The sequence below is a fragment of the Natator depressus genome, chromosome 1 (genome assembly GCF_965152275.1).
Source record: "Natator depressus isolate rNatDep1 chromosome 1, rNatDep2.hap1, whole genome shotgun sequence".
NCBI lineage: Eukaryota > Metazoa > Chordata > Testudines > Cheloniidae > Natator > Natator depressus.
In genome coordinates this window covers 297645552-297673505 of record NC_134234.1, presented here as the reverse complement: position 1 = coordinate 297673505, position 27954 = coordinate 297645552, and the positions used below count along the sequence as shown (strand labels likewise).

The window sequence follows — 27954 nt, the reverse complement described above, 5'->3', positions numbered from 1 at the left end:
AATATAGTCAATTTGAATAGATTGGCATACACGTTAGAGGATCTAAAATATTTGGAAAATTGTGTGGTTCTAACAGTTATATATATTTCCACAAAAAAATGTACAATATTCTGCCATCTGAACCAAAGAGATCAAATACTTCTAACTGGCTTCTCACTGATATGTTGTTCTGATCCTTCAATATGAAGGAGAATATGGTGTCTCCCATGTTATGAAGTAGGATAATGTATCCTTTGCTTTGTGAAAGTAGTGCTTGCCGTCCATCTAACATATTTACAAATGAAAAATAACAACGGCGCTTTGCTCTTGCCTTCCTTCTAATGTCAGGAACATAAGAGAATTAAAGAGTCCAGAAGTTATGTGTTTTTCTGCAAAGTTAGTATCATACATTTCCCAAAGAATATTTACTACTAATTATTAGGCTTGAGCAAGGTACATTTATCCTTCAGTGTCAAGAAATGGATATGGCAACTGGCAAAGCATGCGTCTTGTCATGAATGTCAGATTCAAAATCAATATGGCAGCAAATACCGCTGTGCAGAATGCACTGCGGTTGCTATTGCAATCTCATAGTGCCCGCTAATGTTCAAGGATAAAATTAATAAGTCACGGTAAAGGAAATATTTAAAAAAAAAATCAAAATTTGATACAATCGTATGACTTAAGAAACTAATCTGAAGAAACACTGAGTTCCATATTATGACAGTCAATTTGGCATCATTAGCAAATAATGTACAGTAATAATTTGTACCCTGATATCTTGTTGCGAGGTGCATGAAAAATATGTTTTAGTGACTTTATTCTGAGTCTGTCTTTGGTCTTGTATATTCCTCAAGTTTATCCCATTGTGAAATGTTGATAAAAATTTAAAAAGCCCAAACTCCTTCATTACAGAGGTTCTGGGAGGACTAGTTAATTTTTGTAAACGCTCTGCAAATGGAAAGTGCCATCTAACTTGGCATACTCTGTTAAAGAAGTATGGACTGAATGAATGGACTGTAAGGTGGATCGAAAGCAGGCTAGATCGTCTGGCTCAATGTGTAGTGATCAATGGCTCCATGTCTAGTTGGCAGTCGGTATCAAGTGGAGTTCCCTGGGGCCGGTTTTGTTCAATATTTTCATTAATGATAGAGGATGGCGTGGATTGCACCCTCAGCAAGTTTGCAGAGACACTAAACTGGGAGGAGAGGTAGATACGCTGGAGGGTAGGGATAGGATACAGAGGGACCTAGACAAATTAGAGGACTGGGCCAAAAGAAATCTGATGAGGTTTAACAAGGACAAGTGCGGAGTCCTGCACTTAGGACAGAAGAATCCCATGCACGACTACAGACTAGGGACTGAATGGCTCGGCAGCAGTTCTGCAGAAAAGGACCTAAGGGTTACAGTGGACGAGAAGCTGGATATGAGTCAACAGTGTGCCCTTGTTGTCAAGAAGGCTAATGGCATTTTGGGATGTATAAGTAGGGACATTTCCAGCAGATCGAGGGACGTGATCGTTCCCCTCTATTTAACATTGGTGAGGCCTCATCTGGAGTACTGTGTCTGGTTTTGGGCCCCACACTGCAAGAAGGATGTGGAAAAATTGGAAAGCATCCAGCGGACGGCAACAAAAATGATTAGGGGACTGGAACACATGACTTATGAGGAGAGGCTGAGGGAACTGGGATTGTGTAGTGTGCGGAAGAGAAGAATGGGGGGGGGATTTGATAACTGCTTTCAACTACCTGAAAGGGGGTTCCAAAGAGGATGGATCTAGACTGTTCTCAGTGGTAGCAGATGACAGAACGAGGAGTAATGATCTCAAGTTGCAGTGGGGGAGGTTTAGGTTGGATATTCGGAAGAACTTTTTCACTAGGAGGGTGGTGAAGCACTGGAATGCGTTACCTAGGGAGGTGATGGAATCTCCTTCCTTTGAGGTTTTTAAGGTCAGGCTTGACAAAGCCTTGGCTGGGATGATTTAGTTGGGGATTGGTCCTGCTTTGAGCAGGGGATTGGACTAGATGACCTCCTGAGGTCCCTTCCAACCCTGATATTCTGTGATGATCTAACTTAAGCATCATTCATTGTTTTCTTCCTTTGGTACAATTTTTAAAATAAATGTAACAACATTTACTAAGTTATTAAATTGTCATACACATTGATCCCTGTAGGCCACTTGCACAGGAGAGAGGCTTGCTTTAATATTCTCGAATATTAATTGTCCATAAACCCAGGAGAATTCAGAAACTTCCCATCCCTCTCATGTTATGTGAAGATTTGTTCCTTGTTGCAAAATGTGCTGGAAAAGTCTGATTCAGAGATTTTCATGTTTTAGAGATGGCAGTCTTTCATTTTCTTTTTAACAAGGATTATTGATGCTTCACGAATATTTACATATTTTTATTTAAGCAAAGGTAAATGGGAAGTATTCACTATTTGGCTTTTGTTTTTTTTTTGGATTTGCCTAAATTTGTTCTCAGGAAAGTCTATGTCCAAATTTGGTTGTTACAAACTATGAAAATCACTATTTGCAAGTGTACAGTAGAACATACAAAGGCTTATGCCTTAATTCTGTGAATGTTTCAATTGCATGGAACATACCATCATGGTCCACTGAGCCTTTTGCATTGTTCTGAAGCAGCCAAACAGAACCTTTAGACAGAGACAAAATGGTGGCTGGTTGGCTGCTGTGGTCTCTGCTAATCTTCTTATCAGAATGGCCCAGGAGAAAGTGCACTCTCTGGGAGTCAAATCATGAATGTAGTCAGTGGGAGTTTTGGTAATAGGATCAAGATTTCACCCCATGAGTTTTAGATTAACCTCTTCTGCTGACTGGTGTTAAAGTGCACAGAACTATTATAGCCCTTATTATTGAGCAGGGCTTCTAGGAGGAAGGCAAGTATCAGCTTCATCTCTTTTTACAGAAGGCATAACTGAGTGGTTGCACAAGATCCTTTCTAACAGAAGTGGGCTTAGAGCTCAATTCTCTATGGATATGTCTACACTGCAGTTAGATGTCTGCAGCTGGCCCATGGAAACTGACTCTGGTTAAGGGGCTTGTAGTGGGGTAGGCACCTGCTGCAGACCAGAAAGGGTTAAAACCAGCCTGGGAAAGGGCTTCCCCTGGAGAATGAGAAGCAAAGGCTGATTGGAAAGGCAGCCACAGCTGGGGCTATGCCCCAGTTAGGTTGCAGCTGGCCCTATAAAAGGCCAGTGAGCGAAGCTTAAGACACTCTCTCTAGCTTTTGAGAGGGAAGGACCTGACTGCCTGGGAGCTGAGCAGGGAAAGGCAAGAGGGGCTGGGGAGCTCTAGCCTGACAACCCCCTAGGCTGCAGGGCCTTGTGTGGAGCCTAAACCAGGTTCTGGGGCAGCCCGGGGCTAGGCAGAGGCAGCAGGTCCTACCCCCCCGCCCTTGCCAAAGATGAGGGGCCATTACATGCTGCAGTCGGCCCCAGTGAGCGGGGGCTAAATGATGACTGGCAGTAGGCACTGAGGCAAGGTGGGATTAGGGGGTTGGCGGTTCCCTGGGGAGGGGAGACCCAGAGACTGAGGGGGTACTGCTGGGGCAGAACCCCCAGACAAAGCGGCACCGGGGTCCGGAAGGGACACGGGGGCCAGCAGCGGCAACGACATTGGCCTGCAGAGGGTGCTCCGGAGCTGGAAAACTAGCTAATTTGCAGACAGCCATCAGGAGGCACCCCAGGGGTGAGTCATGCATCATTACAGGGCTGTTTATGGTTTTCGCTGTTTATGGGGCTGTTTATGTGGTGTTGATGTTGGGCCTGAGACTGCAGCCTGAGCTCTGGGACCCTCCCACCTCAAAGGGTCTTAGAGCCCAGGCTCCAGCCGAAGTCTGAACATCTATATGGCAATTAAATAGCCCCTTAGCCTGAGTCCCACAAGCCAGAGTCAGCTGGTGTGGGCCAGCTGTGGGATTTGAATTGAGGTGTAGACATACCCTTATAGGGAACGCCTAAGTCTCATCAACTTAGGCACACTGCCACAGCCAGTTTGTGGGCAGCGAGACCTACTGGTTAGAGCCAGAGTCTGCAGTCATGAGACAGGAGTCAAGAATTGGCTGGGTCAGGATATTGGGAAGTCAGAACCACAAGGTAAAAAAGGGTAAAAGTTTTGTCTTTTTGAGATTAGACCGGGAGTCAGCAACCTATGGCACGCGTGCCAATTTTTAATGGCTGTCTGCTGGGGACAGCAGTGTGCAATTAAAAATCCTGCCCGGCCTACTCTTTTCCGCCCCCGCCCACTGCTCTCTCCTTGCAGGGCAGGCAAGCTTCCCCCTCCCCGCCTCTTCCCCCAGTGTGCTGGGTTCCTGCCCCTCCTCCTCTCCCTCCCTGCCGCCGATCAGCTGCCGGCCCTTGCTATGGAGGGGAGAGGGAAAAGTGGAGCCGCAGCACGCTCGCTTTCTCTGCTCCGGGGACGTTGGGGAAGGGGGTGGAATCGGCATATCCCCTCCAGCCCCCTGCCGTGAGCCACTCAGGGCAGGAGGCTGGGAGTACCCCCACGACCCCAGTCCATACTCCACAGCCCTCTGCCCTGACCCTGAACCCCCCATACTCCACAGCCCTCTGCCCTGACCCCTGCACCTCCCTCATACACCCAGCCCTCTGCCATCACCCCTGCACCCCCCCCCCACACCCTAGCCCTGTGCCCTGATCCCTGCACCCCCCCACAACCCCAGCCCTGACTCTGGCACCCCCCCCACACACATACCCGGCACCCCCCGCCTGTGTCCTGCACCTTCCTCACACACTCCGAGCCCCCTGCCCTGACTCCTGCACCCCCCTTATTCCCACCCTGAGCACCAAATGGGAGCTCCTGCACACACCCCCCCCAGCCCTCTGCCCTGACCCCCACACACCCTAGCCCTGACTCCGGCACCCCCCCCCCCACATACCCAGCCCCCCTACCCCGTGCCCTGACTCTTGCACCCCCACATCCACATCCCCACCCCCACCCTGAGTACCAAATGGGAGCTCCTGCACACACACACCGACATTCTCACCTGCACCCCTTGCATCAAATGGGAGCTACCCAGGTAAGCGCTCTACACCCAAACCTCCTGCCCCAACCCTGAGCCCCCTCCCCCGTTCTAGCTCCTGGCCAGACCCTGCACCCCAACCTGCTCCTTCACCCCCAGCCTTGTTCTCAGTGCACTCCCACACTCACCTCAGTGCAGAGAGAGGAAGAGAATGGGCCAGAACCAGGGAGAAAGTAGGTACCTACTCTATGTGGACAGGGCCGGGACCCCAGACTGGCAGTGGGCTGAGCGGGGCCGGCAGCCGGGAGCCAGTGGATGGAACCCCAGACCGGTAGCGGGCTGAGCTGCTCAGCCCACTGCTGGTCTGGGGTCCTGGCCACCAGGCCCGCTCAGCCCGCTGCTGGTCTGGGGTTCTGGCTGCTGGTCTGGGGTTCTGGCTGCTGGCCCCTTGCCAGCCGGGGTCCTGGCCACAGGCCCCGCTCAGCCCGCTGCTGGCCTAGGTGAATGGAACCCCAGGCCAGCAGCGGGCTGAGTGGGCCGGCGGTGTAAGATCAGCATTTTAATTTAATTTTAAATGAAGCTTCTTAAACATTTTGAAAACCTTGGTTACATATAATAATAGTTTAGTTATATAATATATAGACTTATAGAGAGAGACCTTCTAAAAAACGTTAAAATGTAGTATTGGCACGCGAAACCTTAAATTAAAGTGAATAAATGAAGACTCGGCACACCACTTCTAAAAGGTTGCCGACCCCTGGATTACACCATATTGAGTCCTTAAGGTGGCTGGTGACTTCTGTTTGTTGCACCAGTGAATGTTTATAATGTTCCATAGATGGACTTTAAGAATTCTGCTGAAATAATTTCAGGGCTAGCTGCACCTTGAATCCTTCTCTGGTGCCTCTAAATGCACCCCCTGTCAGGTGTTAGGCCTATTGCCTTAACCTATCTTTGGGAGAATCATGGGATTCCATCTAGAAGAGACTTGGTCTCCTGCTATAGCGCACTGTGTACTAACTGTGATTTTCCCAGCAGAACAAGCTGGGCTTGGAACTTGCAAGACCTCCCTCTGGGAGCTGTGAGCAGGAGTTAATACAGTGACCAGGCAGCTTTCTTTTAAAAAAAGTGTTGTTCAATCTTAGCAGTAAGAACACAGAAAAGGATTTAAAAACAACTAAACAGTGTATGCTCATGACTATTTTACCTGAGGTTTACCATCCCCTGAAAGCTTAGGAAGGCCCAGCTGCTTCAGACCCACTCCGCAGGGCCTGCATGTGTTAGTCTGCCCCTTGTGAGTAGCTCATTGACAGCTGCTCTTGTCCCTTTGCCCCATCAGCTTACTTTTTGACAGTATCAAGTCCACTCCCAGCACTGGCAAAACAGCTGTGTAACTTTGGGTTGGAACCAAAAAGTCGTATCTTCACAGCTGGAAGCCCAGCTATTATTTCTTAACCTTCTGACCCATTTACTAGGAGGTGTTTTATCTGAACCCATAGTGTTGTGTTCCTGCTTGTTTCCTGATAGCCCTGTTATTAAACTAAACTAATGCATGCAGTAAAATAACCCTGTATTATTATACAGTAAACATTCCCATAAGCCAGTCACACACAGTACTTGTACATTAATACAGAGCAGTATTCCTGAATTATTCTGTATCAGCATCATGCCCCACACACGTGCCATTAGATAAATTGGTATGATAGAAGAATAGGGGGAAAACTATAGGAGGAAAAAGATTAATAGGCCTCCTTTTGGAACTAGAAAACACTCCCAAATGAAAACTTATGTAGAACTAATATATAGTGACAAAGTTCCGAGCCTTTAATTGTGGGTCCTTCACTTCCTGGTGGATCCAGGGGTCTCAGAAACTCACTAAGGCCCCTATGTGACCTTCCTTTCACAGTGTAGTGGCAAGAGTCACAGCCTATTGAGTTACTTTTGTCACAGGCCAGTATGGGAGATGGAAAGGGGAAATAGTCCACAGTTTTTGTTGCTCCATAGAGCTCAGTAGGCACAGTTCGGCCTCCTGAATGGACCAAGTCTTCCTTCCCCTCTCAAGGGGATCTCGGTAGAGCAGTGGTTCCCAAACTTGTTCTGCCGCTTGTGCAGGGAAAGCCCCTGGCGGGCCGAGCTGGTTTGTTTACCTGCCGCGTCCACAGGTTTGGCCGATCGCAGCTCCCAGTGGCCGCGGTTCGCTGCTCCAGGCCAGTGGGAGCCACTGGAAGTGGCAGCCAGTAGTCCCTTGGCCTGCCTACATATATAGCTTCTGTGTGCCTCAGATATGCACCTTCTCATAAATGAGACAATAACTGTTAAATCTGTATGCATGCACCTACACCAGTGGTGGGCAACCTGTGGCCCGTGGGTGTCACGCAGCCCGTCAGGGTAATCCCCTGGTCGGCCATCAGACAGTTTGTTTACATTTGCCTGGCCGCCCGCAGCTCCCAGCGGCCACGGTTTGTCGTTCCCGGCCAATGGGAGCTGTGGGTGGCTGGGCAAATGTAAACAAACTGTCTGGTAGCCCACCAGCAGATTACCATGACAGGCCACAGGTTGCCCACCACTGACCTGCACAGTGCAAAATATTGGACATGCCCGTGGTCAGACTACATGATCATAGTTGTCCCTTGTGGCCTTAAAGCGCCTATGAAAGATGACAAAAAAGGCACAAGGATGTAAAGAGGCCACACAATTTTTCTTTTAAGGTAACTGGTTAACAATTAGCTTTATCTCATTCATTACAGCTACTAGAATAGCAGTTAACTAGTTTTGCAAGTTGGACCAGTCATACTTAAAGCAGAAAACTTCTGTTTTCCACTTGATTTTATATTTCACAGCATGTAGCAAAACCAAGCTCACTTGCTTTTCTGTTGTACTTTTGTATTTTGAAATCATTCCCTGTTTTCCTTGCAAATCACATAGATGTGGATGCTTCCACAGTGACATTGACGTGCACAAAATTATTTTTCTTCTGATAAACTGACCAAAAACCAGACATTTAATTGGTTTGTGGAGATAAGGTTGTAGCCAGTGATTTTAGTTTATTATTCATTTATTGTGTGATTATAATTAACTAACATGTAATGTCATATATAATCATATGTTACACAGAGTTAAATTGTAGGATTATAGAAGTATAAAATTGATCATTAGTTAGATATCTAATACATGATTATTCCTTCTAAGTACGTGGGGATGAAATGCAAGGCCAACAGGCAGAAAGATTTTAGCTTAGCCATACTAGGCCTTGGAGCTAAGAAATGCTTGACATAAGTAAGTGACCAAAGAATAACCTGATGCCCTAAGATTACGGGAAGAGATGTACCAATGGGTGATACTGCGGAAAAATTAACAGTAAAAGTAATTACAAGATACCCGGTAATCACATTTTTCTAACACATACCCTAACTGCAAAGTGCACTAAGTGCAGAAATGCTAATCGGGTATAGTCAGAATTACATTATAAAAGAGGGTACCCAGAGTGGGAATATTGAGCTCCCTATAGGAAACTCCAGCAGGAACCATCCGTCTACTGATAATCAAACCATGAGAGACCCATCAGACCCTAACACTACTGTTAAGGATGTGAGTATATTTATATTTGTAACTTGTGCATAGGTCTGTAGAGAATTTCTATGTGCTTGGGTATTCATAACTTTAATTGTAACTTTAATAAAACTTGTAAAGGAGACTAAACCTTCTACTTGTGAATATATGTGGTCGTCACTACACTTGGTCCTTGTGTTCCTAGAGACTCTAAGTCTGTGTCTACACTTGCAGAGTTTTTTCGCTGACAGTTTTGTCGGTGCCAGGAAAGTGCTAAAAGAAAAACGCTGGTTTGTGTTCACAGGCGTCAGAGCGTGTTTACATATGCAGCACTTGCATAGCAGATGAGAGGAGTGCACTGTGGTAGCTATCCCATTATGCACTGCTCAGGGATACAAAGCAAATCATTATTGTGGCAGGGGTGGATATATGTGTGTGACAGCCGCCGGAAGCAACCAGTCCTGAGGCAGAAGGAGAGGGAGACCCTGACTTGAGTCCCCGCCTCCCTCCCTGATTCTGCACAGCACGTTCTGTCTGCCTACCTCTGTTTGCATTGTGGGAGGCAGCCGGAGCATTCCACAATAATGATTTGTTTTGTGTCCTGGAGCAGTGACAGCACTGGCTGTCAGAAAGGAGCTAAAGGGGAGGGGGGGCGCATATGTGCAGGCAGGACTGCTGAGTTTTAAAGAGTAGCCGCTGCCGCTCTGCATTGTGGGACAGCTCCAGAGGGCAGTTAGACCTGTAAAAGCAATCAAGAGTCTTCACTGGCACATCAGCGCAAAAGCATCAGTGCAAAAAGACTCTCGTTGGGGTGGTTTTATTTTTGCACTGAAACTCAGCAGTTTCAGCGCAAAATATGGATTTCCAGTGAAGATGCTAGCATAGTTTTTGCACAAAAATCTGACTTTTTGCGCTAAAACTGGCAAGTGTAGACGTACTCTTCTACTTGCTTTAGATTTAGACAAACTTTCACTCTGTTAAGCTTGAAACTGTTACTCCCAGAGCCGAACCCGGGGTGGTGTAATACCACATTACAAAATTCACTTTAAATAAAATAAAAGGCTACAAGGTAATGTAAATATAGTCACTTGTTTTTGACCTAAACTAGTTATTTAAGTGGAGAAGAGAGGAAGAAACAGATATAATTTTTGGTTTTGTAGTTGTTTCACGTGTAGGCTGTGATTGCTTGCCTCTTCTCCCCCAGATGTTTTCTTGTAAAGGAACATCAAGGGTCATTTTCTTTTCTTTGTGGATGACTGCTAACACCGTGTTTTTACTGCTATACTTCCCATTGCACTTCTGAGAGTAATTTTTAAGTGCTTATATTTGCAAATATATTGTAACTTGGGGCTTTCTGCATATTACTTAATGGGATTCTGCAGGCTGCTTGATAAACAGTGTCTTCTAATGTGCAGGCAAGCGTAGGGAATCAAAATAACATTTATATGTAGAGAGCAATCTAAATAGCATCTCTGTTCCATATGTTGTAGTACCCACTAGAGGCTCATTATAATCTTGGACCTTTTGTGCACCAAACACTTCAGTCCAGATAATGCTGTGCTCCATCTGCCCTAATCTCTGAGTTGCACAATGTGAACTTCTTTGTACTTTGACCTGTTATGTACCAACACTTGATCCTTGCTATTCTGTGCAGTGTTGTGATTTTAAACAAGTTTTCTGTACTAAATCTCGAGTTAGCAAGGTTGCTGTTTTATGATGATCAGTTGTCTATTACTTGTTTTTACATTTAAAAAAAAAAGACTAATTTGTAAACATTGTGAAAAGGGCACACATTTCCAGGTTATTTCTGTCTACCCTTGCTATTCAATAATTGTTCCTGCAGCAGCATTTTCATGTGCTATGACTTGTTAATATATACAAGGTGCTTCTGGCTGGTTATCGATCCAGAATATGTGCTGTGTTCGTTGAATTGTTTGAAGTCCTCTAATTTATTTACTCCCCCCCCCCAAGGAATGACTCTTTGGAAGGGTAAATACCTAGCCTGTTCCATTGACACACTAGCCACATTTAGGCTAGTTACCTGCTGGCATAAAATCTACAATTATTTGTGTGCTTCAGGAGCTACATAAACTCTGCTTTATATATTTCGGGAAGCAGAAGAACTTTCCAATGTGAAATTTTGAAATCAAAGTATCACAGAAGGCTATTAGGTTTTAAACTTTTCTAAAACTTTTGTTTTTATTCACTAATATTAATCATTTCTTGTGACTATTTATATGGAGATATTTTTTTACCAGAATGTATTTTCTTATTGTCCTGAAGTTTTTTTTTCTGTGAAATTTAATAAAAACCCAAACTGCTCAAACCCATTATCACTTAATGATTTATGTTGTGAAACATCATTAATCTAATCTTTCTATAAGTATTTTGATACACTATCTTTTGTTGTTGAATTTTTATGTTAAGAAGTTGTTTTGTGCATCAGACTTGCAAAATATCTGTTTAATATGGAAACTGAATTATCTTTCATTGCTCTTAGAGTAAAAAGCCTAGTAAATTTCTATGAGCTGTGCAAATAGTGTCCAAATAGTTATGATTAGAGTTAGTTGGGAACCAGAAATTCCATTCTGTGGGAAATTCCTATATATAAAAAAAAAAATTAAAATTGTCAGTTTGGGACCATTGAAACATTTAGTCTTGAGTAATGTTTTTAGATTCATATACAGGGTGGATTTGATTTAAATCACTAATCAGGAAGACTCGATTTAATCATGGATTTCTACATAAAAGTGCATTCTTGTTGGTTGTTATAACCTTAATACATATTCTTCACAACTCAGATGTCGGTTTCATTTTTAGAAGGTACACACTATACATTTTTAAAGTGATCTTTTTTGAAAATTTTTCAGATTAGTTTTACAGCTATGCCAGAAAATAAATGATGGTTTGGTTATTTCGTTTACCAAAGGTAATTGAAGCAGATAGTTATGAAGTCATTGGGAGGTGAACTATCTCCAATTCAACAGGTTAATGATTAATATTTGGAGGATTTTCTTGCCATGCTGTATTAAGAGGAGAACATCACCAGACAGACATTTAAATTGTTTTATTTAACTAAAACAACATTATGTATTCTGGATTTTTTTTCCTTCAACAGCAAACATGTAGTAATTTAGCAAAACAAGCATATGCACTTTTGAATTTAGTTAAACATCCAAGTTTTTTAAAATCAGGTTTGTTTTTGTTAAAATTGTTTTTAACTAAAAGAGTTAAATACTTTTTTTTTTTTTTTTTTAATATTTCAACTCAACTATGTCAGCCAGGTCATCATGAGAAACTTAAAATATTGGCTTCTGCAGCTAACTCAGTCGTCTTCACCTTCATTTTCCTGTGTGTTCATAATCTGGAAAAGAAAAACAAGCTTTCCTGCTTTTTCAGGTCCCAAACGATTTTTCAATTCGGAATGAATTAGTTCAAAGGAACAAAATATTCTTTCTACACTGGCAGAAGAAGCTACTGCTGTTAAAAGTGAGATTACCACTTCAACAGTCTTGTGGATCCAAGTGCTTAAGTGATATCCACCAGTTCACTGGTGTGACTTTCTTTAAAACATCATCAGCAAACATGTATTTCTTCAATGGTTCACCCTTAGCTCTGAAGTTTATTATAGTTGGCATTATGGAGGGAGGATTGCTGGATGGCTGCCTGATGTACATGTCCCTGTCATAGCCAGCTCCTTTTCTTCAGCAGTTAAGGTTTGATCCTGTACCGAGTATTGAGAATATTTGCAAGAAAATGAGCTGGGAAACAGTGCTGTCCCATTGTGTGTGTTTTTTTTTTTTAATGCTTGTAATTTAACTCTGTCATTGCATATTTTTCTTTAAGATCTCACTCAGTTTCTTCCAAATTTCAACAGCGTCCTCAATAAAACAGCTATTTCAAGGCTACAGAAATAGGCTTCAGGATACTCAGAATCTGTCTGACATTTCTCTTAAGCCCAATGTTGAGAACTTTGGGTGTGACAATGCCATCTATTTTTTCATGATTTTTTTCACAAACTGTCATCAGATTAGGCCAGTTCTTGATACAGTGCTCAAAACAGTCCACTAATGAATTCCATCGCATGTCTTGTGGGAGAGTTAGCTTGGTTACTCCCATTTTTTCAGAGCAGCTGCTTCAGAGTGGTTGTTACGGAAATATTTTGCAATTTCAACAACATTAGCCTTTATTTCTGGAACACTGAAGTCTTTGCCTAGGAGGTTCATCAAATGAGCACTGCAACTGTATGTTAGCTTCGGACTCTCTTCTAAATAATTTCTTCTCATCTTGGATACATTGGCAGCATTGTCTGTGACCAAGCTGCATACTAGACATTTGAATTCCCCCCCCAGTTTGTTATAGCTTTTAGTGCTGCTACTTGTAAGTATTTTGCTGTGTGTGCATTTCCTGATGTATCAATTGTTTCTGTAAGGAAGACATTCCCTTCTTCTGTTGTCACACAAGCACGTACAACAGGATCATTGTGGACATTGCTCCACCCATCAAGACTCAAGTTAATAATTTTACCCTCTAGACCTTTTGCACACTGCTCAATTCCTCTTTTATACACTTTGTCCAGCAATTTGCCTGAGACATCTGCTCTGTTGGGTGGACTGTATCCTAGTCTTAATGACTGAACCATGTTAATGAAGTATGCGTTCTCAATTATATGGAAAGGAGAGTTTGTTGCATAAACAAACTGGGCAATATTTTCATCAATTACCTCATTTTGTGATCTGATGGTTCTTATGACAAATTTATCTATGGCTGTTTCTGGATGATGGAGATTTTTTTTTTCTTTTTGCTACAGGTGATATACTGTGGCTATGTGACATACATGGTGTGACTGAAACACTATGATTGGCAGATAACTCTGAAACTATAGAAAATGATGGTGATCTTGAAGGTGGATAGTGTTCAGAATCCTGTATGTTGAGGATGGATTCTCCTAAACAAAATAAGTCAGTGCAGTTATTTAATTATTATTACCATACCGCTCATTTAGTATTACTCATTGCATTCACTGACACTCAGTACTACTTTAAAGGTGAAATCATAAAAGGAAGATCTGCCTATTTCAGCTATTTATTTTTTCACAACTGCATCTAAAATGATAGTACCATAGAGTAACAATTATATTTTTTGCTCAAACATGAGAATTGAAGAATAGTCAAGAAGGAAGACAGGGCAGTCCTTAAGAAAGAAGTATGAAATAAAAAAGTTTATCAATCTGAAGATCCTGCATGTTGAGACATGTTCCTTCCATCATATTCAACACAGCTTTCTCCTGAGAAGGAACGCTTCTCATGATGTTGTTTCGTACAGGCAAGCAGGCCTTGCATTTCTTTTTTGCACTGTTTGCATTTTGCATGCATGCCTCTCTTACCCACAGGTAGAGGAACTTCATTAAAATATTCCCAAACTGTGTCTCTTTTATGTCATGCTGCCATTATAGGTTTTCCCTTCTAGTGAGAGATCTCAAATCAATGAAGGCTACACTCAGAAAGACCTCAAGACTTCTGGAATATGCTGCTCAAACAGTTTCACTTTTGTTTCTACTGCCTATCCCTCCCTTCTCACATTTATCTCCAGACTTCTTTTCCTTGTCCTGATGTATTCTGCCCCCAACAATCTTCTGTTCATTGAACTTTTTGAAACTTTGCACTTTTAGATAGAGGTAAGAGATTGACTCTGTGTACACAAATTTGCAGAGGCACAATAGGGTTGTGGTCTGTTATTTCTCACCTCTATATATTAGTTATTTATTTTAAAACATTTTTGCTGTTAACAAGCATGTTATCTCTGGAGAGACAAATCCACAGTTTGAGAACTGCAAAACTAAGCATCTCTGATGGTATCTTCTAGACTGAGCACTGAGTCCCATTGGGTAGATTAACCTAAATCTATTCAGAAGCCCCTGGAACCCCATAAGATTGGGGTCCCTAATCCATGAACTCTTGGAACTCATTTACAGAATTTTTCTTAAACATTACATGAATATATTGCCTCCTACTATAGAATTAGAATTTATAATTCCTATTCCATGATGAGATATCTTTGAGCTATAATGTATCTTACCTAAAACTATCTTCAGATAGATTTTTCCTCAAAAAGCATTTTATCAAAAAAATCTGATTTAAATTAAAAAAAATCCTGTTTTTTTTATTTAAATTGATTTTTATCCACCCTAGAGTTCTCTTATAGCGCCTGCTCCTAAAACTCCATATTCATTTTCACCTTGATTCACAAGTCCAAACCTAAAATTCTGTACTTTTGTATTCCTACTGTGAAAGTTATCAGTCTGCTCACATATACTCTTAGTTGCTGTCTATATGCAACTAACATGTACTCTTAGTTGCTCTGGGCAAGGGCTTGATGTGAGATGCCCTGCTGCTCCCATTCTGTTAATATCACAGGTCCTACAGAAAATCTGTCAGGACAGAACTCTAATCATCCTTATTGCTCCCAACTGGCTGAGACAGTTCTGGTTTATGGATCTGCTGAAGCTCTCAGCTTGGCCACTTATTAAAAATCCGCCCATTTCCAGACCTTCTAACACAAAACAAGGATACTTTTGAGCATCCCAGTCTGGAATTGCAGCTCAAAGACTGGTATTTGGATGAACATTGGACATAGAGTGCTAATGTTCCAGAATGGTGCAATCCATTCTCAGTCAAAGGAGGAAAGTCTACTAGGAGATGTTATTCAGCAAGATGGAGGCGTTTCCTCTTAACTTGCATTGCTGAGCCCATCTTCAAAATCCTGCTGGATCCCTGCTGTGCTGGAATATTTATTTACCCTTAAGTCTTTGAGTCTCTCAAAGTTTGAGTCTCTCTTTAGTTCTCTTCAGGTTCACTTAGTAGCAATCAGTGCTTTTCATTCTCCAGTGGATAACTGCATGATCTCCATTCACCCTGCTACAGCTACATTTTTAAAGGGGCTTTGTAGCACCTTTCCAGCATTAGTAAATTGAGGTCCCATTGGGGCATGAGCTTTCATTCTTTTGTTTCTCACTAAATCTCCTTTCAAAGCTCTAGCCACATGCTCTGTGGCCTATCTGTTTATGAAAGTGGCCTTTCTCATTGCCATAACATCAGCCAGAAAAGTCAGTGAGTTGGGGCATTCATTGTGGACCTGCCATATACTATCTTCCATAAAGAGAAGGTCTTGCTATGGCACCACTCAAAGTTTATCCATAAAGTAGTTTCTGAGTTTAATATGATGAATCAAACCATCCACTTGCTAATATTTTTTCCTAAACTGCATACCTCTGATGAAGAGAGGATGCATCATTCTCTGGACATCTGAAGGGCATTGGATTTTTCTCTATGAAGAACAAGAATTATTAGGCACCTAAACTGTTAGTTTCTGTAACAGAGAGCTCAAGTGGTCAGGATATATCTTGATATATATCAAGTGCAGAGACTTTCAAAATGTATATCTGGCTGTATTATCCTCTGCTATCAACCAGCTCACATCTCTCCCCTGCAGGGGGTGAGTGATTATTCCACCAGAGCACAGACAATCTCTGCTTCATCTCTGAGAGATGTATTTCTACTAGAGATATGTAGGGCAGCTACCTGGCGCTCCTTGCCCACCTTCATGAGACATTATGTTTTGGTTAAGTCTTCTACTGCAGATACAGCTGTGGGAACAGCAGTACTATAGTCAGCTATCACTTCTGTATTATTGCACCCACCTCCTGTTTGACCACTGCTTGTTAATCTCCCATGTGTGGAATACACATAGAGACCATCACTTGTAGAAGGAATGGAGATTACTTACTTGTAACTGGAGGTTCTTTGAGACGGGTGATCTGTATCTGTACTGCACTACCGGCACTCCATCCTCTTTCTCTGGATTTGTAATAAGAGTAGGAATTGGAAAGTCATCAGTCCACACTGTCCTTTCTACCCTCTGGAGCACAAGGAGAGCTATGGTGCACATGTGGACTAACAGATGTTGCTTGCAAGAAAATTTCAGATTCAGAAGCATGGTGCTCATGTGTGGAATACAGCTAGGGACCAAACATCTTGGAAAAACTTCCAATTACAGGTAAGTAACCTCCATTTACATATAAAACAAAATCATAAGATGCTTTTTAGAGACTCAACTTGACTAACAGGTTAACCTCCAGTCTAAAGAAGTTTCTCACCCAAAGTTCTCTCCAGCATTAATGCTGGGGAAATTCTGCACCACTGCGCAATGCAGAAGTTGCACAGAATTAATGTTCTACATAGAATTTCATTTTCCCCTGCAGAATTGGTGCCGCAGAACTGCTGGCTGCCACTAGGGGCCACTGGACCCAGCAGAGACCAGCTCTCCAGTTCGTAAATACAGGACACTGCCAAAGGGGAGTGAGAGGGGGAGCTGGAGGGTTCTGGGCAGCTGCAGTTCCCAGCACATCCTGAAGGAAGGAGGCGGCATGCAGCAAACTCCATTCAAGCCCAGGACCCAGCATCGGACTTTTTCTCTCTTGATCCCTGGGCTCTGAAGGGTAGGGGAGTGTGGTTGTCTGGGCTGGGGTGGCACCCTGCGGCTGGGCTCTGGGGTTAAGAGGTGTGGGTGTTTGGACTGGGGGGTTCTGAGAGCAGGGGGTGTGCGTATTTGGGCTGGTGGCGGTGCCCTATGGCTGGGCTTGGGGGGGGGGAAGGGAGGGGGGTAAGAGGGGTGTGGGTGTCAGAGCCTGAAGCGGCAGAGTTTTCCTCCAAGATCTGCCCAGCTGACAGATGATACACGCAGACGGAGGTGCCCAGCAAAAGCATAATAGAGAAACAGGAACTGGGTTGTCGTAGGGGTTTCTTTATCCCTGTGCGCGCAGGGGAATCTTTTTTGTATTGTATTGTTATGGACTTGCTCACAGATATTTTGAAATAAATTACCCACATAATTGATACGGGTATGGTTATATAGTGTTATTTTGACAAATAAAAGATGCAGAACTTTAAATTTTTTTGGTGCAGAATTCCTCCGGGAGTATCAGCGTTTCCAGTGAAGCCTGGTTGAGATCACACTTTCATGAAGAAAATTTGCTGTCCATTTACTTCCTGGGTGAGGGATACTGGGATGTCGTCTTTGTCTTCCAAATATAGAAGAGCAGACCTTTAATGTGCACCTCAAGATATGGTTCTCTCCTTCCACCATTTTTCTTGTTAGTTGCTTTCTGAAGTTCTCACAGTCTTCTTGTTTTCATTCAGTTCAGACAAGTGATAAGAGACCTGTTGTGAACAAGGTGACTCAATTTACATGTAAACAGATAGATGGATACACATCTCTTGTCTGACAGAAAATCTGTTTTTTCACCTATACTGGTGACCAACCCCCAGACACAAACTTTAACAACATATTTTCAGCGTATACGCATAACTCCTTATGCAGCATCCATATATGTGTTTCTCAATGATATTGATGACCAGTGTGACACCAATATTCATTTAAGAGATCAGATGTCATGCTTTTTGTGAGCTAGAATGTACTTACCAGACTCAGGACATTTCTGTAACCCAGTGGTGGGCAACCTGTGGCCCGTGGGGTGCACGCAGCCCATCAGGGTAATCCGCTGGCGGGCTGCAAGATGGTTTGTTTATATTGACCATCCACAGTCACAACTGCCTGCAGCTCCCATTGGCTAGGAACGGCAAATTGCAGCCTGCCAGTGGATTACCCTGACGGGCTGCCTGCGGGCTGCAGGTTGCTCACCACTGTGTAACCCTTCTGCATCCTCCTTCTAGTTAGCATTAAGGTTCTTGAGTCATAGTATGTTTGGCATGTACTGGGAGGAAGTGAGCAGAGTGCCCTGCAGGACTCCTAAGCTTGTAAGGCACTATTGTGGTGGGGAAATTATGCTTTATGGTGTGATTTAGGGAGCAAGGAACCCAGTAGAGTTTAGGGGTATGTCTAGAGACAATGGGCTTGTCTAAATTGGGATGAAAAATGTATCCACGTTTTAAAACACTAGTAAGTTGTATTTTAATGTATTAGTTGGACAAGATAAATGCTAGTGGCAGCATAGTCTGCAACTCAGCAACTTTAGTGTGTGTTAAAGTCTGCACTGCCTTATCCACATTAGAGTTTTAAAATGTGATAACGTGTTAGTAACAGCCTTCGAACAATACATCTTTAAATTCTAAACTAGGAATTTGTCTTGACTATCTCCATGTTTCCCCAGGCTCCTTTGCTTTCATGAATTAGATAACCCAATTTTCTGGCCTCACTTTGCTGCTTAAGTTCTGAATCTTGACTCCTGCTTCCTTTCCCAGCTTTGCCTCCCTGCAAAACTTCTAAATGCCAATGGATGCATTGTGAGCCTTACTATGTCAGCAGGAATCATGGATCTGATGTATACTCTATTTAGGTCCACTTCAGCTCCTGATAATGTTAAACAAAACAAATGCAAAAAAAGGAAGCATATCTTGTACTGGGGGCAGGAGGCAGGTGATTCAAGGAAGCTGAGTAGGGAGCCAGGAGGGTTGCATGCTCTACCAGAGCGAGGAGAAACCTGAGGCTTTTGACTTCTGCAGGCATCTTAAGCTGGGTAGGGAAGGAAGGAACGTGCTGGAGACTTGCAGCACAACTGTCACTGGAGCCAGGGGACTTTGGAATCCTGTTACTTGTATTGAGCTCAGCTTCTGGTGGTGGCTGCTGTTTTTCCATGAGTCACATGTACGCATGGTAACATACAGTATATTCTTAAAGCACTTACGTCTCGCATCAAATCCCTGAAGCTCAGTCAGTGACTGACAAAAATATTTATTCCTCCCACCCCCAAAGTAACTAGATAGTGACTAGGATATACATTGGGAATGCAATATTTTGTCTTAACAACGTTTAGTTTTGCTCTTAAGTCCTTTAGTCATGCTGGTTATTAATTATCTCACGTAACCAAGAGTGTGTGAGGTGCTTTAAAACACAGATAAGGCATGATCATAGGCCAAAAAAGCTTACAAACTAGTATTAGGCATGAAGCAACAAGTGGGTAACAAGACATTAGGGTGGGCTTGTGTAGGAAGGACAGGGGAAACACCAATAATATCATGTAGTTGGTGAAGGCTAATGCATATGTTGATGGATTAAAGAAGTTTTTTTTTTTTTTTTAATGTATTTGGATAGTTTCTTGTAGGTATCACAGAAGTGTGTCTTCAAGATGGATTTAAACAAGGAGAGGGTAGTAGTCTGGCAGAGCAGCTTACAAAGGGTCATCCGTGCATAGGAGTTGGTGGAGCTGGTGGTGGGGGAAGTGCACAAACAGGGTATTAGGGCTGACATCACTGGAGGAGTGGAGTGGGTGGGAAGGGACATAAGAGCCAAGACTGGATATAGGGAGGTGTAGAATTATGCAGGGCCTAGAAAGTGAAGGCAGAAAACTTGGAAGTGATGCAGTGGAGAAGGGGGAGCCAGTGAGGGGACTGATGAAAGAGGGTGGTATGACATGGTTGGTTTGATGGGCAAGGAAGGTGATCTCAGAGGCTGTATTTTGTATGGAATAGTTCTAGGAGTGAGTTTCAGCTGATTCAGCCAATAGTTTGCTCTAAAACAATAAGATGGAAATACAGTATTTGTTAAATTTGTTTAGGATCAGTAAGTTTTTAACTTTGTGCTTCACAACCTGTTTCAGATACTTTGCAAAAGTAAATGAAGCAAATTGAGAATGATTTCAGAGAAAATGAGTTAATGAACTCTAATGTACAGGGAGAAAAGTCACTGAATCGTAGAGGTAGACATATTAAATCTGTACATCAGTTATGCCTCTCTTATCACCAAGTATCACAGATGGTGATAAAGATCCACATGAGGAAAATCATTTGGAGAAGAGTTTTAAATCTCATGGAAGGCTAACATCAAGAATGATAGAAAAGATATTTCAGTCTTTTGGGTGAAAGATCTTATCATTGATAAAATATTGAAATCTGTAAAGAATTCAAGTGAACATAGGCGGTGAGTTACAGGGGCCTGTGGTGCCCGTGCTCCACCAATATTCAGAGCATGGGGGCTTGGCTCCACCAATGTTTGGGGCTGGGCCTCTCCCTCAGCTCTGCCCACTGCCTCCGCACACCTCCCTTGTTACGTCCCTGGGCAGCGGCTGGCTGCTGTTCCCCACGCAGTTTTCCCTTGCTGGCTGGCTCCTTTCATGCTGTGCCCACCAGCACCACTCCGGCTAAAAGGGAGCGGGGCAGGCTGAGGTGGCTGCTGCTGCTGTGGTCTGTGGAGGGAGGAGGCACATGTGACATGATGGCAGCCCTCCCCCCGGGCCCTGACCCTTCACCAGTCTTGCACCCTGAACCCCTCATCCCCGGCCCCACCCTGCAGCCCTCAACCCCACACCCTCTGCCCTAGACCCTTCCCACACCCAACCCCCCCATCCTAGAACCCTCACCCCCAGCCAGAGCCCTCATCCCCCCATCCCAGAACCCTCTACCCTAGACCTGAGCCCCCACCCAAACCTCTCACCCCCAGCCAGAGCCCTCATCCCCCCACACTTCCCCACATTGTGCAATATAGGGAAACTGTTAAACGCTTACTGTTTCCAGTCCATTTTTACATTATTTAATAAAAAAAAAATCGGCTTACAAGGCAGGTGTGTGTGTGTGTGTGGCAGACTTGGATGCGTTCTAGGCACCACCAAAAATTATACAAACCTAGCGCCCAAGCAAGTGAAAAACGTGCTTATCATTTATTTTGCAGAGCTGGCTCTTGTTACACAAGTTTAACACTTTATGAAGCTACTCTTCCATGTCTGGGACAGAAATGCAATTTGTAATATTATTTAATTAAATATACTTAGACTGTCTTACAATACAAATAGTCTGTGTAGCACAACTGTGTTTCTGACAAGGAGTAAACAATAAGAAATTATAATATGTAACTTTAAAAATTCTAGGAGTACTTGTGGCACCTTAGAGACTAACCGATGCATCCAATGAAGTGAGCTGTAGCTCACGAAAGCTTATGCTCAGATAAATTGGTTAGTCTCTAAGGTGCCACAAGTACTCCTTTTCTTTTTGCGAATACAGACTAACACGGCTGTTACTCTGAAACCCTTAAAAATTCTGTAGTTAAGAAGATTGAACCAAATTATTAAAAGAACTACAATATTTTCCTCCAAAAATACTTTGTTCATTCCGCATAGTCATACTGGATGACTCTAGACTTCAGAGGAGGGCCCAGTCTATTCTCCTAACTATGCACAAATAACTGCTATTAAAGTTAGCAGAGTTGCACTCATGGCGAGGAGAATAAATCTTATGTTTTGAGAGTTCAGTAAGTTAAAATGCTTCTTAAAAAGTAGCTTTTTCTAGAACAGTGGTTTCCAAACTTGTTCCGCCGCTTGTGCAGGGAAAGCCCCTGGTGGGCCGGGCCGGTTTGTTTGCCTGCTGCATCCGCAGGTTCGACCGATCGCGGCTCCCAGTGGCTGCAGTTCCCTGCTCCAAGCCAATGGGAGCTGCTGGAAGTAGCATGGGCCGAGGGACATACTGGCCGCTGCTTCCAGCAGCTCCCATTGGCCTGGAGCAGCGAACCACGGCCACTGGGAGCCACGATCGGCCGAACCTGCCGACGCGGCAGGTAAACAAACTGGCCCGGCCCACCGGAGGCTTTCTCTGCACAAGTGGCGGAACAAGTTTGGGAACTACTGTTCTAGAAATATGGTATACTGAAAGTGCTGAAGGTAGAACTTTATTTAACCAGAGAAATGGGCAAAACACAGGTATAAATATCTTCACTTTGCTCCCCCAGTGTGCTTCAACACTGGGTTTCGGGGAACACTTTTAGGGATGGAAGGATATTTCAGTCGTATTCATCCAGTCATTTGTTTCTCATCTGTGAGAGCATCAAAAAAAAAAGTGCTGATTGTGCTGGTGATCTGTGAGAGAGAGATATGGACACATGTATATTTAGCAACTGGACTGAGGCCATCAGTTGTATTTAATATATGAATTGCTCTTCTGTAAGTGCTGACATATTGCTTGGTTTTGTACATGACACAAATGTATTAGTCCCAACCCCAAAATCATGAATCAAGCATCCTCAAAATTACAAGTGACTCAAAGTTAAGAGATTTTTTTTAAAATTAAATTTGTTTTTGATCTTTCCTGATTTTTTGAACTCCCCCATCCACCTCCTCTGTGTGTGTGTGTGTGTGTGTGTGTGTGTGTGTGTGTGTGTGAAAATTATAGTGTTGCCAACTCCTGCAAATTTATAATGAATAAAATGATTTTGGCCTTAAGTGCAGAATCTCTCACTTTAGAATCAAACGGAGATTGGGCCCCATACAAACACATAGTAAGAGACAGTGCCTCTCCTGAAGTGCTTACTGGTACTGCAAAGCATGGTGATGAGTTTGTGATATGGGAGTGGGAACTGGGACTCACCAAATTCCTCTCATATAAAATCTACCAACTATCTATTAGATGGAAACAGAAATTCAAACTGGATGATTGAAAAGGGAAATTCTGTGTTGCTTATAGCAATGCCCTGAGGTAGCCAGTCCCCATTAAGGGCTAATGACATACCTTTGAGAATGAGGCTTGCTTTCTGGAAAAATAAGTTTATAAAATCAAGTTCTGACTTTTTTGGAGTTTGCACAAGCAGGGTCTTTCGCACTGTGACAGTTTAAGACAGGAAGCCTGAATTTAATATGGTGGAAAAGTGTAGTCAGTATATGGATTCAAAGAGTGAGGTGATGTCGTTAAAATACCAGGCAAGGAAGATGCACTTAGCAGCTGTGTTTTGTGGAGTGGTAGGTGATGGGATGTTACAAGGATGAAAGAGGATAAAGTTTCAGGAGTCAAGACAGGAGACTTGGATATGAAGTGGTGACTTTAGAGTTGAAAAGTCTATTTCATCACCAGCCTACTGAGTTGTCCAGTCTTACACTCTGCTTTTAACTTATGGCAATAAATCAAGGAGTTACAGCAGTGCTGTATGTCCACGTGACTTATATGACTAATTACATTGGGCTGGTGTCTGAAACAATTGCAGTGGTGTTTGCTACACACTTCGTGTATGTGTTACTGTACGACATGGGGATGAACTTTTATGTCCTGTGTTACAAAATGAATTACATCTTTCATATGCATAATGTAACTCTTTCTCTTCTTAGCCATAGATTTCATAATCTCCAATGGCAGGGAAAAAATATTTGGAAACACTGACATTATACTCTGATTCATTATGCTCCAGTTTATTGTTTCCTTATAGTCGATAAGTTTTTGCTACAGATACAGAACTGGGTTTTATCTGGCTATATTGCTGTTAACCGGTTTCAGAGTAGCAGCCGTGTTAGTCTGTATTCGCAAAAAGAAAAGGAGTACTTGAGGCACCTTAGAGACTAACAAATTTATTTGAGCATAAGCTTTCGTGAGCTACACTGAATGTATCCGATGAAGTGAGCTGTAGCTCACAAAAGCTTATGCTCAAATAAATTTGTTAGTCTCTAAGGTGCCACAAGTACTCCTTTTCTTACTGCTGTTAACAGTTACACTAAGCAAATGGCTTGACTATTACTCATTATGTCAAACTTACCTCTAAAAGTAAAATCCACATAAAATGGTTAAAATAGATAAAAAGTTAATGAGAGAATGCCAGACATCAAACTCCATTTGTCTATATCAGCAGATACATAACCTCTGTTTTAATCACTGCACGTTTCTGACTTTTTCTTCTGTTGTATGCATTCATCTTTTCATAGCAGATGCTGAGGAGCACTGACAAATTATAGTTCATTGATCAATAAGAGTTCATTGCTTGATTATGATGAAAAACCCTGCTATTATTTCAGACTTGTTTTTACAGCGTTTCCATTTTCTTCCTTCATCTTTTCAGATTATGGCACAGGCTCAAGGCTTGGGGAGGAGATACATTAAAGCCTTTTTTAAAGGCTTCTTTGTTGCTGTTCCCGTGACAGTGACTTTTCTAGATAGAGTGGCCTGTGTAGCAAGAGTGGAAGGAGCATCAATGCAGGTAACAAAGCTTTATTTACTGTTAAATTAAATCCATGTTTTTAGCAAGGCCTGTGTCTCAATTTTAAATAACTGATAACCCAGTTTTAAAGGTGGAGGGTGCAGGTGAGAAGGATTCTCTCTCTCTTCCCGCCTTCCTGATATTGTGTAGTAAAATGAAATGTATGGACAGGGCCTTAAGTCATGGAGTGGTCTGCTTTCTAATATGTCACACGCGTACTCTGTAGTATGGCAAGAAAAGGCTCTTGGGAGTAAAACTTCACAGAATACTATAATACCAAGGAAAGCAAAAAGGTATTTTTTCAACAATAGATCTTGCTAAAATTTTGGCAAATCCAGACATACTCATTTTACAGTAGTAAAAATTTCAGAGTAGAATTTGGGGTCTGTGGAGGAGTTGTTTGTTTATGAAATGTTCTATTTAAAACACTATGCATTTTAATTTTAAAAGAAAAAACAACTATTACCAGACCTATTATTACTCATGACTGTGTACAGGTATCATTTCAATAAGGAACCTGTGGAACTAGTTGCCGGGGGATGTTGTTAAGGCCAAAACTACAATGGAATTCAAAAAAGAATTAGATAAATTCATGGAGGATAGGTCCATCAATGGTTAGCATTGCCAACATGGTCAGTGATGCAACACCATGCCTTGGGTGTCCCTAACCTCTGACCACCAGAAGCTGGTAATGGACAACAGGGGATGGAACACTTGACGATTGTTCTGTTCGTTCCCTCTGAAGCGCCTGGTATTGGCCACTGTCGGAAGACAGAATACTGGGCAAGATGGACCATTGGTTTAATACCCTGTATGGCTGTTCTTATATTCTTAAGCTGGAAAATAGATGGCTTGAAATCATGCTAATACTTATTTTATTTATTGGGAAAGTGATAGTCTAATGGGGTTATAGTGTATGCTCGTGATATAAACTGGTGTACTAAAGCACATGAATATTCTGATATTTTTTGCAGTGTAAAGGGACATTTAAAAGGAAAGAAAAGATTGTTGCTACTGAAAACCACCGCTGCTTCCCCTTACTGTGTTGTTGGGACTTTTCAAATGGATGCTGTTTCAATTTTGCAATTCTGTCAGAGTGACTCTCTTTGTCCGTTGCTTCATTGCATTCTGATGACCATATTCCAATGTGTGTAGCTGTAGTATCTATCTTCTTCTGACAGTGCAATCGCCCGTCCCCCAGTGAAAATTACCTTAGTGTAGCAAGGGGATTGTCTTCTCTTTCTTTCTTCTTTAAGGATAATAGCGACTAGGGGTGAATCAACTTCTGTTCCATTAAAGTTCCTGGACTTCTGGAGTAGATGAAGATCTCAGGAAGAGCAGAGACAGGTGTTGGGAGAGAGGAAGTGGTCTTGGGGAAAACTCAAGCTATTGTTTCTTTTAGGGCCCAGAACCAGGAGCCTTGTAGTGTAGTGTGGGGCAAGGCCTTCCCTCTCTCCCAGCCAACAGGATAAGCTCTGGGAAAGAGAGCATTATATATTCTTCCTCTTCTATCATAACGAGAGATGCTAGCAGGGGACAGCCTGCTGACTTGGGCCAGCCCAGGAGGGAAAGGACTGAGTTACAAATGGGCCAGCTGGGAGAAGCTGGCTAAGGCTGCAAGGGGCCTGAAATTAGCACATAAGTCCCAGAAGGAGGGCTGTGGGACTCCTGAATGAGGGAGAAGAAATGTGCTTGAATACAGACTCCAGAAACAGGACTGTGGGACCCCGGAACATAGGAGAAGAGACCTAGGTCTTGGAGAGCAGATTTTACTTTTAAAACACCATGCGTTGGTGTTTCTGAAACAAAAATTTCATGGTATTTCCATTTCATAGGAAACTTCAAAAATATTTGGTTTACCAAATTTCAAAATGTTGACATTTCCCACTAAACGAGTTCAAGTTTTGCCAGCTCTACTTTTGTCCAATAGCTGAAAAATGTATGTTAATTTTTTAGCCCATTGAGTCAGGACCTCAGATTTACATCTCCTGAAAGGCATTATCTCCAACAATACAATACATTCTAGCACCAAGCTGGAATACTGGTTTACTGCTGATTTGGAGGGATGAGTGTTACAAGCCAGTCCACATGATCTTTTGTATAAGATAAGTTTGAATAACACAAAAAACATAGTTCAAAACAAAGTTATACTTCTATGCTATATAACATATCTCACATTCTTATGTCATGACATTTTTCAGAACACTACAAACCTTAACTAATTTTAAACATTGTAATAAAATATTCAGTTATTTTGATGTGAAGGTTTATTAGATCCAAACAAGACCAATCTTTTAGCAGGTATGTTATTTTAAAGAAATGTAAATCTCGCTCATACTGCAGAGCTTGAGAAAGGAAAACTACAAGTCACTGCTTTAGAATGCCATTTCTTTATCTTGCACTCCAGAAAGTGATTTATGTTGAATGCATTTGAAAGCTATAGGATAGGAGGGAATGTGAAATTCAGTCAGTGTGTAGCCTTATTCACCACTAGCATCAAAAGCTCTCACTGTATGATTTCCAAGATTTGATTTGTACTAGACTGCTTAGACTCCTGGCTTTTTGCACTCATCATTCTGGTTCCTGCTGAGTTTGAAATTAAAAGTTATGTCAAGAAGCAAGGAATAGGGCTTTTTCTTTGCAGATTTTCTGCTTTTTGTTTTTATTTTGAACCCGGAATGTGTGTAATATTGCTTCATAATCACTAAAGATTGTAACTCTTTTGATACTCTGGCAAATAGACTGCGTGGAGGTCCTCAAGAAAACAGATATTCTCAATCATTACGGCAGACTTCACGAATTTCATTGTTTCATGTTGATTTCACATTTTCACAATGTTGAGAACTACCTGGTGGAACCTTTCTTCGGCTCAGTCACCTCTTTGTGGGTATTCATCACTAATCTGTAAAGTAATGCACCATTCAGTGGTTTTTTTTTTTTTTTTTTTGACCACACTTTACTGCTTCATCATCTGACTCTTTTTTTCTTTTTAAATGTCCTTTTTTTTAAACCTCTAGTTGAGGGCTTGTTTCTTAGACGGTCAGAGTTTTATGTGCTCATTTAACATCTTGTTAGTAATACTGGACTTCAAATGGATTTGTGTTGATTTACAGCATTGAATAGATGTGACACAGAAACAGCTGGTGTGAAAATTTAGTAATTTACTGTTACGGATCTTGCAGTTTTTCGTGTAATGTTGACTATACGCTTATTTTATAGGGTTACTGTCCTATATAAATGAACCTTCATTTTCAGTCTATATCTGTTCATGGCTTCTCCTGTTGAGTTACAATGCTTTCTGTTTGTCTGATACATTAAAGTTTCTTTATACTTCAGTGGATTGATCATGTTTTTCCTAATGATGTGGAAAAAGGAACCCCCTGATGGTTAATGAATGTAAGAATTCATATATCCAAATTAGCTGCTTGGAAATAAAATCACAAGCTCATTTTGTAATCTAACATTTCAA

The 27954-nt window shown here is 42.3% G+C and overlaps 1 protein-coding gene across 3 annotated transcripts in view; it reads left to right on the top strand.

Annotated features, from left to right (window-relative positions):
* IMMP2L (inner mitochondrial membrane peptidase subunit 2) overlaps positions 1 to 27954 on the top strand; it is an 811025-nt gene that overhangs the window by 10029 nt on the left and 773042 nt on the right. For 2 of the 3 annotated variants that reach the window (XM_074942240.1, XM_074942242.1), the window contains exons 2-4: positions 16789 to 17025; positions 17492 to 17579; positions 24348 to 24485. In XM_074942240.1, coding sequence (XP_074798341.1) covers positions 17547 to 17579; positions 24348 to 24485 — 171 coding nt within the window. In that variant the 5' untranslated portion in view covers positions 16789 to 17025; positions 17492 to 17546. The remainder of the gene's footprint in view (positions 1 to 16788; positions 17026 to 17491; positions 17580 to 24347; positions 24486 to 27954) is intronic. The other variant, XM_074942241.1, reaches the window with a different exon arrangement.